The sequence below is a fragment of the Aspergillus tanneri genome (assembly GCF_003426965.1).
Source record: "Aspergillus tanneri strain NIH1004 chromosome Unknown AapTan_8_pilon_pilon_pilon, whole genome shotgun sequence".
Taxonomy (NCBI): Eukaryota; Fungi; Ascomycota; class Eurotiomycetes; order Eurotiales; family Aspergillaceae; genus Aspergillus; species Aspergillus tanneri.
In genome coordinates this window covers 1,083,966-1,098,719 of record NW_022984635.1, presented here as the reverse complement: position 1 = coordinate 1,098,719, position 14,754 = coordinate 1,083,966, and the positions used below count along the sequence as shown (strand labels likewise).

At 48.1% G+C, this 14,754-nt stretch overlaps 5 protein-coding genes across 5 annotated transcripts; 2 read left to right on the top strand and 3 right to left on the bottom strand.

The window, feature by feature from the left end:
• Window positions 1–343: 343 nt before the first annotated feature.
• On the bottom strand, window positions 344–3,335 carry ATNIH1004_010981 (putative lipase/esterase family protein; the record flags this gene model as incomplete). Its single annotated transcript, XM_033575548.1, has 3 exons — window positions 344–582; window positions 2,264–2,681; window positions 2,742–3,335. 3 exons carry the CDS (start codon window positions 3,333–3,335, stop codon window positions 344–346), a joined length of 1,251 nt encoding a protein of 416 aa, XP_033421403.1.
• Window positions 3,336–5,988: 2,653 nt separating this feature from the next.
• Window positions 5,989–8,463, top strand: ATNIH1004_010980 (phosphoketolase family protein; the record flags this gene model as incomplete). The annotated part of the gene is made up of 1 exon (XM_033575547.1): window positions 5,989–8,463. One exon carries the CDS (start codon window positions 5,989–5,991, stop codon window positions 8,461–8,463), a length of 2,475 nt encoding a protein of 824 aa, XP_033421402.1.
• Window positions 8,464–8,726: 263 nt separating this feature from the next.
• Window positions 8,727–10,532, bottom strand: MFS1 (sugar porter family MFS transporter; the record flags this gene model as incomplete). The annotated part of the gene is made up of 6 exons (XM_033575546.1): window positions 8,727–8,933; window positions 8,985–9,860; window positions 9,917–10,106; window positions 10,163–10,290; window positions 10,338–10,399; window positions 10,445–10,532. 6 exons carry the CDS (start codon window positions 10,530–10,532, stop codon window positions 8,727–8,729), a joined length of 1,551 nt encoding a protein of 516 aa, XP_033421401.1.
• A 969-nt stretch (window positions 10,533–11,501) lies between these two features.
• On the top strand, window positions 11,502–12,646 carry ATNIH1004_010978 (uncharacterized protein; the record flags this gene model as incomplete). Its single annotated transcript, XM_033575545.1, has 2 exons — window positions 11,502–11,694; window positions 11,766–12,646. 2 exons carry the CDS (start codon window positions 11,502–11,504, stop codon window positions 12,644–12,646), a joined length of 1,074 nt encoding a protein of 357 aa, XP_033421400.1.
• Window positions 12,647–12,918: 272 nt separating this feature from the next.
• On the bottom strand, window positions 12,919–14,713 carry ATNIH1004_010977 (zinc finger CCCH domain-containing protein; the record flags this gene model as incomplete). Its single annotated transcript, XM_033575544.1, has 6 exons — window positions 12,919–13,143; window positions 13,207–13,623; window positions 13,674–13,951; window positions 14,057–14,357; window positions 14,409–14,456; window positions 14,516–14,713. 6 exons carry the CDS (start codon window positions 14,711–14,713, stop codon window positions 12,919–12,921), a joined length of 1,467 nt encoding a protein of 488 aa, XP_033421399.1.
• Window positions 14,714–14,754: the final 41 nt, after the last annotated feature.

Genomic DNA, 14,754 nt, shown 5'->3' with positions numbered 1-14,754 from the left:
GATCTGTCGTAGAATTTTTTTTTTTCTTAGCTGTCTAGACACAATAATAGTAACGAGGGTAGAAGTAACAAGATTGATGCCTCGTAAGCAATCTCGAGGCGAGGCGGACGTTTTCTCTCACCTTTCAGCCGAGTCGCCTCACCAGCTCCCCTGTCGAGGCGGGGTAAAAGGTCATTTGCTGACAATATGCAGCTTATTTTAGTTCGTCATCCGAAGAATATGATTCAAGTGCCCATCCTATGAATAAAAATAAGTCTCTTAAGAAGAGTTGCAAGGTTGTTTAGGCTCGTATTTGTTAAATGTACTACGACGAGATTCGTTGGGCATTACAGAATATCGATATCTACTTCGTTGTTAACATCACAGCTAGCATAACAGCCAGACAGGCAGCAAGCAGGCTGCTCTGAATGTGTTTGGCCGAATTCTTCTCGGCGTTCTTATCATCGCCAGGATTCTTATCCGTTACTAACTTCAGGGAGAACGTCCGGTCCACAAGGCTGTTATTTCCCTTCCCCATGAATACAGTCAGCACTTTGGTAATCTTATACACCTCCTTGATAATGGTATCGGTAGTATATTCCTCTGCAGGATACGTATTTAGTCAGGGGACAGAAGAAAGGGAAAATGCATTATCTTCCACTCCGAGGCGTCCGAGGAGTTCAAGGATCGCTATAATCGGTGCGCGACTAGCGCAGCGAGGGAAGGAAAGCCTGCAGTTGAAGGTATGGCGTATAGCTGGTGTATAACTAGCGCCTTGGCAAGCATGTGGGGTTTAACCCCTGAAACTTCCCTTTTCCTGTAACTATTCCGGCAAGAGACTGCTCAATCTACGTCTTGTCTCCTTTCAAAGGCTATCTTTCCCTGAATCCATAACATCTAGTAAATAAGATTTCATTGGCCTGTCCTGGCACCTCTCACATATATATGATAGATTGCTATGTACCTAGTTTTAATACAGCGGGCAACCCGGGCGTCGGTGATGAACGGCCCCGTAGAAGACTGGAAGCACAGAGCTACAACTGAATCAGTGTAAATAATTTAAACCCCTACTACTATCCTCGGGGCCGTCCCGCCGTGCAACTGAATATTAGTGCTTACATTGATTACATAGATCGACCGGAATTCACCGGTAGCGTCTCGAATCTATCTGGCCTATTTAGACATCAAGATCGGGTGAAGCCACTGACTAAGTTATAAACCGCCATTCTTGCGTAGGTCGATTGATTTACCCTTATTGGCTTGTTATACCTTTCTCAGCTGCAATCAGCTCTACTCCTCTGTCACTAATGAGAAAAGTATCCGTTCACTGTACTGACAATCCCAGTCAATGATGACTGACAGGTCTAACTTGATTACACCCACTACAACCCAGATGGAGTAGTATGTCTCTTTACGGTCTTCATATGTATCAGCCAAAGCAATTACTTTAAACGGCGTGCTTGTGGTTATTTCATTTCAGTCGAGGGATTCCCCCTGGGTTTGCTAGCATCGATGCAACGACGGTCTTCATCACAGTTATATCGGTATTACCAGTGCTAAACTGGCATCGCAGACTAGTCCCATCCTCCTCCATAGAATATAAGAAGATATATAATTACTAAATATTAAGTTTAAACTAAAATATTAAATTGTTTTAAGGTCTCCCTAAAGATGTGATTGCAGTGTCACGGGCTAGATGGCAGTGCGTCCTGTCAAGCACGGTACGTACATAAAGAATCGTTGGGGAAGGAAAATAAGTAGGGGAGCCCTTCTCATGAATAGTTAAATTAACTCATTTGTCCTCGCTTCGGCGACCAATGATGGATTTTGTGATACGTCTCATCAGACCGATTCCAAGTCCGCGCGACGGCTGGTAGCCTGAGCCTCCTCCGGGTATCAGTCCCTCACATGCAGTTATTTAGAAGTGGCTAAAATAGATAACAAATTATCTATGCGAACCAGTTCATCTGAAAAACGCATAATTTTACTATCTTTTAGTGTAATTTAAATGCGCGTTATGGTGGTTGAAATAACAAAGTAGTCAATATTGACCATTACGTGACTCGCTCGCCCGACATTTATGTTACAAGAGATTTGTCAGGATTACATCCCGTTGTCAGGAGATCTCATCCCACTTATCTATAGGAGACATAGACATTATTTAAGAAACGCACTGAGTCATCATATATCTGATCCCTTAATTTGACGTCAATAAATATGGAAGGAACTGCAGCAGAGTTAGACTTTAAACACAAAAGAGGTAATAGAGGGATAGAGATCTTACGTTCGAGCCATCCATGGAGGCAATCGAAGAACATGCTGTCGATATAGTAAGATTCTTTAGCAGCCATGGGCCAGTCTTGCTTTGCAGACATTTCTAATGCCTGATCGGAGAGATTTCCTCGTGGTAAATTGCTTGAAAGTTTAATCCTGTGGTTAATTGCCGCAGCCTCCTTTTCTAATCTATCCACAAAGACTGTTTGCTCATGCAGAAGGATATCAATCTTCGCACCGACAAACAGCATATTTCGCGGCAGAGACTCAATATCTGCCAGAATGGGATGTAGCAATGGATTCTCTCGGTACTTCTCTCGCTCTGGACCCGCATACGCGTCCATCAATGGCAAGATAAAAGCTAGGGGATCCTTTTCTGGAAAATTGGCTGGCTTCGGCTTCTCCCACGGCGGTAACCGCAGATCGACCTAAACATATGCAATAAGACATTTACTCAAACACAAGTTAATAATAGGGCTTTGACTTACTGGTGCATAAAACGTCACCGACGCCTTGACACAAAATTCTGACTGAGCTAACCACTGCGCAACCCCTAATGCCAGGTTTCCACCAGCCGAAAACCCGCTTACGCTCATCAGTCTTGGATCCGCACCCCAAAGTCTCTCGGCATTCTGGATCAACCACTCTGCTACATCTTGGACGTCCTCATGCGCAGCCGGGAAGGTATACCGTGGTGCATAACGGTGTGATGTTGAAATCACCACTGCTCCAGTCTCTGTCGCCACTCTTCGACAAAACTGTGCATTCGCTTCCGGTAGACCACCTATAAATCCGCCGCCGTGGATGTTGAGATGAAGAGCCCTTCGTTTGCTCTGCATTCCTCCCTCTGGAGGATGATATAGGATAGCGCGAACGGAGTGGCCTGGTGCACGTTTTAGTGGAATCCAGATGACAGTATAATGGTCTTTAGAGAACAACGCGGCTCCTCGAAAAGTTTGGACAGCGTTTGTGAGGAAGACAATAGGTTGGAGGGCCACCAGACGCCAGCGAATGGTGAAAGGTAGTGATGGGCATAGGAAGGCATCGTATAGAGGGCCAAACCATCTGTAAAGGAGAGACATGGTAGGTTGATTAACTATAGAAGAGAGATGAGTGAACAAAGTGGAGTTGCCGATAATTCATAGCTAATATATAACGATGTTGAGAAAGAGGTGAGTTCGTATTCGGCCTCAGTAGTTTCCGTAACTACCCGGTTCTACGTGATTGGCCAGCCGAAGCCTTGCTCCATCTCCAGCATTCGAACAGGCTAAGCATTTGAATATCTTGGTTGTGATCAAAGAAGTCCTGTTCTTCTAATGTCTTTGGAGTCGGGCTTGCAATGTCTGCTATGGCCCGTTAGGACACTTGCCGGCGCTATGCATGATGATGGTCAGGTACACTCCTGGCGATGGATCAAGTCAGTCGTTGGTTGCTGTTCAGTAAGTGCTCTGTGTTGTAAGTCAGAGGAAGATTGTTGTTGTTATGCTTATCTGTAAATTTGAGGTTTATATACAAGATAAGCATCCGATTGATTTCCAATCAATCTGGTTCTATAGAATTTATTCCATATCATGATGTTCAACGGTAATGCTGATCCCATTCCGTTAGACCACTCACGTTCCACTTCGATGCAGCCAACATTTGATATTACGTATATTATCTTTTCGCATATATTTAGATGCGAACATGTCGTAGAAAGAACCCAGTCAGAGTAGGGCTGCTGTCAGAAGAGGACTGTAATCACGAAATGACCGTGGTCACAGAAGGACTGTTATTATAGAGGACTGTCGTCACAGAGCTTCATCGTCTATTGAGATCCATTGTCCGTCTGGACGTCTTTGCCAGTCTAAACCCCTCTGTCTGTTCGAATGTCTGCGGCCTAGCGGACAAAAATTTTCATTGAGGATATGTAGGCCGTTTTGTATGATTATCGTGAAATATACCTTCTAGAACAAGTATCTGATGCACTATCCAATCATAATCCATATGAATAGGGTCTGAAGTGACCGGTTTCGCCGGGCGCCACTGCAAGAGTTAGAATTACATTGTCGATGGCACAAACCCCCACAGCAGTTCACTGCGGTACCTAAATCAGGTTGGAGCAATTACAATAAACCAACGAAAGCCAGTTTCTGACTGCGGATATGTATGCTTGGCTAGCCTGCCCAGTGGTTATCACTAACTGCAAGGCGCTAATAGCGCCTTGCCAAATCTTACTGGAAATCTGTACACTCCTGGCTGTGGCGCTAAAAGGGGACCTTATTTCCCGTACCTGATTCCGTGTGGGCTCTCCAACGGTTCTGTCACGAGAGAACCAAGAAAGCTTGGTGCATTAATTTATAAAGTTAGCTACTTACACCAGTGCGATTAGACATGGCAATTAGTGAGTAAAAACAATGTAAACAAATCATTCAAGCCATTTGTTGAATTTCTGGATAGCTCTGTAATAACAGCCTAGAGCCTATAATATCTAATATAGGCATATTCTACATCCTCGACCTCAGTATTGAAGTCAGGGGAGCGTAGCCTAGGACCAGCCAAGTTGCCCTTATGTAAAATGAATCAAAATGAACCTACTCTCTGCTCAGCTTCTACGGCTCCACCGATAGCAATTCGTCCACTGGGATATACTTCGGACTGGTTGGATTTGCTCGCTTAATTTCTGAGTCCAAAGTGCCGGCTGAAGTCGAGTATGTCTATTCAGTCCTTTATTTTTTTTTTTTTTTTTTTTTTTTTTTTTTTTTTTTTTTTTTTTTTTTTTTACCTATAATCTTTAGCTACATCCGACTAGGTATACAGCGGAAGATCTTCTCAAGAAACTTGATTCTCGTAGAGAGCTATACAGTGAATTTATTTAATAAGTAACCAGGCCTCTGTACCAATTCAGCATAAAAGTACCAGCAGGACTCCTCCTATAATTAGCAGTTAGGAACCTAAGAAGAAGCGGGCCTATTCGTTCATATCACCTTCGATATACTCAGCGAATTCTTTAAATTGAGCATGGCTTAGATGAAGGTATTTTTGGAACCATTTTATATGGGAAGAGCACCTAGTCTTCCAACGCCAGCCGAAGTTCAACCCATCACAAGTCGGGAATATCCGCCCAGGCAATCCGAGAGTTGTGGTTATTGACTGCCAGATGCTTACTGTGTATATCTCTTTGTAACGCGCGACGGGGGGACTGAATCCCGAATACTTTGCTGATATGGAGGAAAAATGTAAAATTAGACTCACTCCGGACCCCCTTTAATAGAAGTGGCAACACAATCGGAAGTAAGAGAAATCAATTAATCTATCTTGCACTTTTATTTTCATATTCTTAGAACATTTATTTTAATGTCAGGATTTCATCTGTATACACGATGACTAAACTGCCCTTATCCACGCATCAAGTATCCTCAATAGAGTTCCAAATACCATAAACCAGTCCTACATGCTGGCAAGATACTGTGCAATTAGGGAATAATTGTCAATTATCTCATTTTATTGGTTTAACAAATGCATGACGTTCGTTGTCTCGCTCACCACCGCACGTCATGGAGACGTCATTGGCTTCAGATACCCGAGGGTACATGCCGGACACATCAGTGGGAATTATATCATCGACCACCAGACCTGTTTTTATTTAAGACATGAGGCTTATCGTCTATCGATTGAGTTATTAGCCCTTGGTCGATTTAATTCTAGATCTAGATCATATAGCCGCAGCATCTATCCCTTCATCAATATACATCGATGGCACCAAATACCGATCTCAACATCTCCGCCTACGGAGCCGCTCGCTCCACGGTAGAAGACACCCCCCTGAGCACCGAGGAAGTCCGCAAGACGAACGCCTACTTCCGCGCCAGCTTGTACCTCTGTCTGGGGATGTTGTACCTGCGCGACAATCCGCTTCTCCGGATCCCCTTGAAGCAAGAACACATCAAGACTCGTCTCCTGGGCCACTGGGGCTCCGACGCAGGCCAATCCTTCACCTGGATTCACATGAACCGACTAATCAAGAAATACAATCTGGACGTGCTTTTCGTTTCCGGTCCGGGACACGGCGCCCCGGGCATTCTCTCCCAGTCGTATCTAGAAGGCGTATATTCCGAAGTGTATCCGGATAAATCGGAGGATGAAAAGGGGATGCAGAAATTCTTTAAACAATTCTCCTTCCCGGGGGGAATAGGCAGTCATGCGACGCCGGAAACACCGGGGAGTATTCACGAGGGAGGGGAATTGGGGTATTCGATTTCACATTCCTTCGGGGCTGTATACGATCATCCGAACCTAATTACACTGACCATGGTAGGAGACGGGGAGGCAGAGACCGGTCCTCTAGCGACGAGCTGGCATAGTACCAAGTTTCTGAACCCTTGTACAGACGGCGCCGTCCTGCCGGTCCTCCATCTGAACGGATACAAGATCAATAACCCGACTGTGTTCGCGCGGATCAGCCATGAGGAACTATCTGCCTTGCTGGTGGGATACGGATGGACGCCGTATTTCGTGGAAGGCAGCGATCTAGATACCATGCATCAAGCGATGGCGGCGACGCTGGAACACTGCGTTCTGGAGATAAAGAAATTCCAAAAACAAGCCCGAGACTCCGGAAGGGCATTCCGTCCTCGCTGGCCGATGATCATTCTGAGGACCCCAAAAGGCTGGACAGCCCCTCGTCACGTCGACGGGAAACTCCTCGAGGGATTCTGGCGAGCGCATCAGATTCCCATCACTGACGTGAACACTAACCTGGAACATTTAAAGCTCCTCGAAAAATGGATGAAGAGCTACAAACCCGACGAAGTCTTCGATAAAACCGGTCGACTTATCCCAGAACTAAAGGCCCTGGCACCCACTGGAAACGCTCGCATGAGCGCAAATCCCGTCGGAAACGGCGGTATCATCCGTCGTCCTCTGGATATTCCTGATTTCAGGACCTACGCGCTCCGGGGCATCGATCCGGGGATCTCCGTCCGAGGAAGCATGGCCAATATGTCCATGTTCCTTCGTGACGTGATCGCTCAGAATATGAAGACCTTCAGACTGTTCGGACCGGATGAGACGGAGTCTAACAAACTTGCTGAAGTATACAAGGCGGGGAAGAAAGTCTGGATGGGGGAGTACTTCGAAGAAGACAAAGACGGGGGAAACCTCGCAATGGATGGTCGAGTCATGGAGATTCTCAGTGAACATACCTGCGAAGGATGGCTAGAGGGGTACATTCTCTCCGGCCGACACGGTCTACTAAACAGCTACGAGCCATTCATCCACATCATCGACTCAATGGTGAACCAGCACTGCAAATGGATCGAGAAGTGTCTAGAGGTGGAGTGGCGCGCGAAAGTCGCATCACTGAACATTCTCCTCACTGCAACAGTCTGGCGACAAGACCATAACGGATTCACCCATCAGGATCCGGGGTTCCTAGACGTGGTAGCGAATAAGAGTCCCGAGGTGGTGAGGATCTATCTCCCACCGGACGGAAACACCCTCCTATCCACCATAAACCACTGTCTCTCCAGCGTCAACTACGTCAACGTTATCGTCGCCGACAAACAGGAACACATCCAGTTCCTGAACATAGACGAGGCAATCGAGCACTGCACCAAGGGCGTCGGGATCTGGGACTGGGCCAGCAACGACCAGGGTCAGGAGCCGGACGTGATCATGGCGGCCTGCGGGGATGTTCCCACGCATGAATCGCTAGCTGCCACGGCGCTGCTGCGCGAATACCTTCCCCAGGTGAAGGTGCGGTTCGTGAACGTGTTGGACTTGTTCCGGTTGATATCCGGGGTAAATCATCCTCATGGGATGACGGATCGACAATGGAAGGCTGTGTTTACTGACAACACGCCCATTATATTCAATTTCCATTCGTATCCGTGGTTAGTCCATCGTTTGACGTACAAGCGACCCGGTCAGCATAATCTGCACGTCCGAGGGTACAAGGAGAAAGGGAATATCGATACGCCATTCCAGCTGGCTGTGCGGAACCAGACGGATCGATATCGTCTCGCTATTGACGCTATTGATCGTATCCCTTCCCTGGGGAACACGGCCGCCGGGGTTCGTGACCGGTTCATCAATCTGCAGCTGGCGGCCACGGCGGAAACTTTGGATAATGGCATTGATCCGGAATACATTCGTAATTGGAGGTGGCCCCACCGGGAGAAGAAGCGGAGGACGAGTGTATTGTATGAGGGCACCGATAAGCTCGTGTAGTGAAGTTACTAGGAGATTTCATGAATAATGTGCAGCAGTTAGTGATTTCAGGAAAGGAATGGGTTCTCAGATCTCACATTCCAATCTATGTAGGTAATTCTACGGTCATGCCATTCGGCAATACATCTTGCTATTACTATGTAAAATGCAGCTAAGCATAGAATATTAATCCACTGACAGTCAGTCGTAACATGGCTAGACATATAACTGTTATCTGACCACGCACCAGACGACCCATACATAACCCATGCATGTCCCATCCATTACATCTTCTCACCAGTCCCAGCAACCTTGATGTTCCCCTCGACAATCTCCTGCTCCAACTCTTCCAGTCGGCTGCGCTTGTTCAGCTTGCGCCAGGCCGGAATTCCGCTGTCAAAGACCTCGTCCATCTCCTCGAGGGTGTAGCCCTTGGTCTCGGGCGCTGTTAAGAACATGTGGACAAAAGCGGCTGTATTAAAGGCGGCGAACTAGACAAGGTTAGTTCTGTCCAAGTTCATAACCCCGGAGAAGAGGCTCACAATCATGTACATCTTCCAGTTAATTGACCACAAAAGAGGAGGCACAAAAAGCGCCAGCAAGCAGTTCCAGGTCCAGTTGGAGGCGGTGGCCAGCGACACGGCTTTGGCACGCACCTTGGCGGGATAGATCTCCGCCGGGTATGTCCACGAGGTCGGTCCAATGGTGGTGGCGAATGAACACACGAAGAGATATGACATGGCAATAATCGCCTTGCCGACGGCGGGATGGTCCGCCACTGTCCACGAGATAGCATCCAGTTTGGGATCCGTGCCTGGGTTCGGCTTTCCATAACCGGCCTGCAGGCCACCCTCGATGTAGAGGAACGCCGCCTGGCAGGCGAATCCAACGAGGATGGCGGGACGACGGCCGATCTTGTCGAGGAACAGAATCGCCGGCAGCGTGAGGGCGGTGTTCAGAATGTATTGGATGGATGCCGTCAGCAAGGGGGAGCCCGTGCCGGTACTTTGCATGATGTACACGATGTAGTACATCATGACGTTCATGCCACACAGCTGGGACCACATCTGCAGACTCATGCCCAGGACCACACGCTTAAGGATGCGCGGCTTCATCAGCTCCTGGTAGCTGGTGCGGGACTGCTCCTGCTCAAGGGCCAGAGCCTCCTGGATTTCGCGATACTGCGCCAGCACCTTAGGATGATTCACGTCGCCATTGCCGTGCAGGTTCGCCAGGACCTCCATGGCCTCCTCCCAACGATCCTTACTGGCCAACCAACGGGGCGACTTGGGGAAGAAGAACAGTCCGAAGAAGAGGATGAATCCAGGGACCATCTGGATACCCCAGGGGATCCGGAAGGCAGCGGTACTCTGGTTTGGGCTGTCGGGACCTCCGTCGACATTACTAGCACCATATTGCTGCGGGAGGCACGCGTGAGCCGACAGTCACCCGTGGATGAGGATAGGAGGCTTACGATAAAGTACTGGATGAGAATACCCCAAGTAATCGCCCACTGCTGGAAGGAAATGACGCGACCACGGATCTCCTTGGGTGCCACCTCGGCCTGGTAGACGGGCACCATGGCGGAGGCAATACCGACACAGAGACCAGCAATCACACGGCCCACAACCAGCAGAGCAATTCCATTCGAAGCACACATGAAGCTGATATAGCGTGTCAGCATGATGGGAGACGCGCAGAGAGAGTAGGAACCACCTACATCGAACCTAGGATCCATAAGATCGAGGAGAATTGGACGGCGGTGACACGGGAGTACTTATCGGCGATGAAACTCGAGCACAAGGCACCGACGAGAGAGCCAAAGGGCATGGCGCAAGTGATGGCACCCTGTCAGGATTAGACTCGAACCCTCCTGGTTCAACAACGCGACTCACCTGTTTATACTGGCCCGAGCCGACGCGGAAGTAGTTTGTGTACGCATTGGTCCCGAGAACCCCTGGAGAGTTAAATGAGAAGACAAAAGAGAATACAAGTTACTTACCACTCATGGAAGAGATATCGAAGCCAAAGAGACCACCACCGAGGGTGATGAAGCTGCAAAGGAAGTAGACATTGTAGAATTTCTTCATCTTGCCGACCTGTCAGGAGGCAGAATCCAGCCAGCGGGGATCTTAGAGGAAGACCACGAGGGAGGAGGCGTTTAAAAGCAAGAAAGGAAGAGGGAAGGAAGGATCAAGAGGGGCCAAGGGGTCCCAGCTCGAAGAACAAAGACCAGGCGACGAGTGAATCGCACGTCGCCTGATGCCGTGCGCAGTGAATGGCAAGTGGACAGACGCATTGGCGCAACGCCACCAAAACAGCCGGCGGCTTGGTGGTTGGCGATGATTTGGCCATCAGACTCGTGTTGTCGCTAGGTGAGAATTTTTTGGGATTTTTCCGCCTTTTTCGCATTTCCCACGCGGCTTGCTCCGTCTGGGGAATCCTCCTTGGCTTGCTTAAACTTGTGGAGAGATTTCAGTTGTGGAGAAGTTGGAGATACTGATCAGAGTGGATGCTTCTGATCCCTCGTGCCTTGGCGTCAGCAGAATAAAACAGGTCAGACTCCATGTTGAGGTCACTCGAGGTTACATCCCCTTTTCCCCGCCTTTCGCTAAGACTTAAGTTTTATCGCTTTTCGGGTCTGGATGGATTCTCTGGGTTGTACGTGGCACAGCGTCACATTCACGATCCTTCCATGAGTTGATTATTGGCTGTCAGCTTAAGTGATCAGGTCAGACTAACTAGCTACATGCTAGTTTATCGACTTTAATGTTCTGCATTATGATTGGCGTCTGTTTAGATATCTGTACAGTACCTCAGGATATGTTGTTGCACATGTTAGATGGAGTTCTCCTCTACAAAATAAAATCAATAGTAATTAATAATAAAGACAAACAATAAAAGAACAATGCTACCCATCTATGTATTCCTTTCTGCTCTCCATCAGTATCCTCTTTAAAAAAGACAAACCATTGTCTACGTCCAGACTTCCCATCATTCCGATATCACAGTCCAAAGCACAATCCTCAGCCTCATATTTCCCCTTAAAAAACAACAAAATGGAGGTCAACATGGACACCCACTGCTACATATGCGGGCTATCCAAAGCCCCAACGATAGACTCCCTCCCTGTGCCTCTGTCCGATGAACCATTACCGTCATCCCACTGGTCGAACTGGGATCCAGCCAAGCAGCGCATCCACGATCCCAAGATCGGCAGTACAGTGGCAGCGGATCCATTCTACCGCACCAGTCAGTCCGTCTCTTTTCTTCTCCTTTCTGTTGTCACTTACTTCCTATATACCAGATACTAAAATACTCAGTCATCAAGGACTTCACCAAACAACCCTCATTCTATGTGGCCGGCGCATTCCAGGATACCATCAAATGGATGACCGAATCAACTGTACCGATAGACAAACACACAACGAGGAAGAGAAACTCCACAGATCCCAAAACCCCCACGGTGGCATTCACCGTCGCGGATCCCCGACAGCGAGATAACTGGGTCTATCACGATCGACTAGGTTTCACGATCCACGAGCAGTGCTGGCGTCTGGTGGGGATTGTACTTGGGCATGCATCGGTGGAGCGAAACCTGGAGATCTTCATCGAGGGGTTGCAGACGGTATGGAACATTGCTTTGTCCTGCCAGGTGCATCGTCGACAGGCTCTGGATCCAAATCCGACAAGTTCAAGTTCCAACCACGGTTCGGGTCACCTCGTTGATCCTGTACATATTCCAGAGCTCCGGGGGGCAATTTCCATCGCGATGGAACGGGCATCAGGATCAGCGTCAGCACCTACGACAAAGACGGAGATCCCGTGTGCGATGTCTCTGCGACTGGGGAATATCCCGTTTGATATCCAGTACTTGATTCTGGAGACTCTAGAGGATCCGCGCGATAAGATCAACATGATGGATACATTTCAGTGGCGTTTTGCAGACGGGTTTTGGCATCGGCGGTTCCCCCGGTTTCTGGTCTTTGAGTACTACGATCTCAGGTCTAAGAATGTGGACTGGATGTTCTTGACTTTGATCATGGGGATAGTCTGGACGCAGTCTCCTGGTTTGCAGCATCGAGCCCAGATCATGAAGCTCTTGTTGTCCTGCAAGAATGCGTTCGACCAGTTGGTGCAGGAAAGAGATGAGACTAACGTGGTGCTGACCCGTGCTGGCTTGTGCATGCAAAATACATTTTAAAAGTTACGGTAATGGTTGATTTCGATAGATAGATCTAGACATAATGATTACCCCATCAAACATAGGTAACCATAGATAGTAGTGTTTGGGAAAATAGTAGTTTCCCAGTATTATCGGTTTCTCCTCCACATATTTCACTGTCCTTTGTAAACATCATATACGTTGGCAATTTCCTACTGGAATCGCAAACGTAGACTGCCATGAGGTATAGGAAAGTAGTTAAAATAGATGAAACCCAGTTGTTAGCCTGGCATTCCACGGGATAGATCTGATCACGCTCGAAAATAATATACTGGTGGAGAGCCTTCCGTATAAAACAAAGGGCTGCTCGGCGGGTCAGATGTCGAGGGCTCGCTCACAGCTATTTCATCGTTATCCACTTGGCTATCGTTATCAACTTGGCTATCGTTATCAACTTGGACATTGGTATCAACTTGGTCACTTGGCGTAACCCAGTGCACCACCTGTAGATTGATGGTGTGCGCATGACGACTGAACTTGCACGATTTAGTACCCCTACAGCCATCCTTCTGGCATATATGTCCAAGATAACATTTCACGGCCCGGCAGCGCCCGCCCTTGGGACATGGATGCTGTCGGAGAATATTTCTCATTACGTCAATGCAGTCACTCTCCACGGGACGGTGATCAAACTCGCAGTCCGGAGTATCACATTCGCCACGCAGCTGGTGCCTATTACACAGCTTATACTGCTTGGTCCGCCGGTTATAGGACTCCCATGCTTCTAGAGGTGGCTTTGGGCAGTAGCTGTCTATGCGCTCTCCAAGCACGTTAATTGGGATATAGTCCTTGCACTTGCCCGACACAGGGGGCAGCATTTTGGCATAGTATTCGTCATCTCTAACTCTACTAGACGAGTTCGCTGTTTCGAATGAATAGTCGTATTTTGCTTTAGAAAGCTGTTGATCGGGTCCTATATGAGTTTTCGTACACTCGTTCCCGTACCGGCAGAAACCCTGATCCTCTGTTAGCACAGGGTCGATTTTGCAACCTCATGGGCACGTACCTTTTGAAAATATTTGCAAATCGGTTTAGGTGGGGGGTGAGGGCGGCTGGTAGCATTACTACCAGCATGACCATTGACCAAATATTTGTTGGCCCCATGGTTACTGCCAACATGACCTCCACCCAGTGCACCAGTCATAAACACTGCAGGAAGCTCTCTCACAGGAAGATCGAGCTTGGCATACTCGGGGTGAAAAGACGCAGCTTTAAGCAGTGTGATCCGGTCGGCCTTGCCACGGTAGGGTGTTAGCAGGGAGAGGTATCCGGCATCATGGCAGCCTGCAAAGAATATATGTTTGCATTGATTGTGATCGACAAAAAGTTTGAACATTTCTTGTCACTGTAAGCTCGTGTATTTCAGACACCACACCATTAAGTTCCTACCTCTAATCTTATTATCTGCACCCTCCTTCTTGTCACCGGCGTCCACGTAGTCGAATAGATCCTGGGAACGTGTGAAACTAGCAGCGAACGGAGATAGAGACCGAGCTTCGTGTCCAACAAGGCCGAAGCGAGCTAGCGACTTTGACAACCCTAAGATGTTTGAATATATGCGGACCATAATACGACACTGATCTGCCTGGGGGCCGAGCTGGTCATGAAGGAGCTCTTTGATGGAATCGCTTAAAAGGGTAGCAGCGGTGATACCACCTTCGCTACCTGCCTTGAGGAGATGTTCTTTGAACTACAAACTTTGTTATCCCCCGTTCGATCCAAGAAGTGGAATCCAACTAACCAAGCAGCCATCCCCGTCAACTAGTACCAGAACAAACGGATTTCGATCCTGTGCAGTATTAGGCCCGTTCCAACCAATATAAGCTTTCAGAGCCAATGGAGGCATACTTGTCCGCGGACTAATTTCTTGTATTTCTCACGAGCCTCTTTTTCCTCCTCATAATCACTCTTGAGACGGTTATAATTATCGAGAAGGAGATGAAACCGCTGGAGTAGGTTCTGGACGTTTTCATGATGCCGTTCGTTGTCGCGGAGAACTGACCCTAGATGGTCATCTAGATCCTGAATATCAGACTCCCCAAGCATCGTAACGGATTGCTACTCTGTGTCGTTCTAGTTCTCATCTA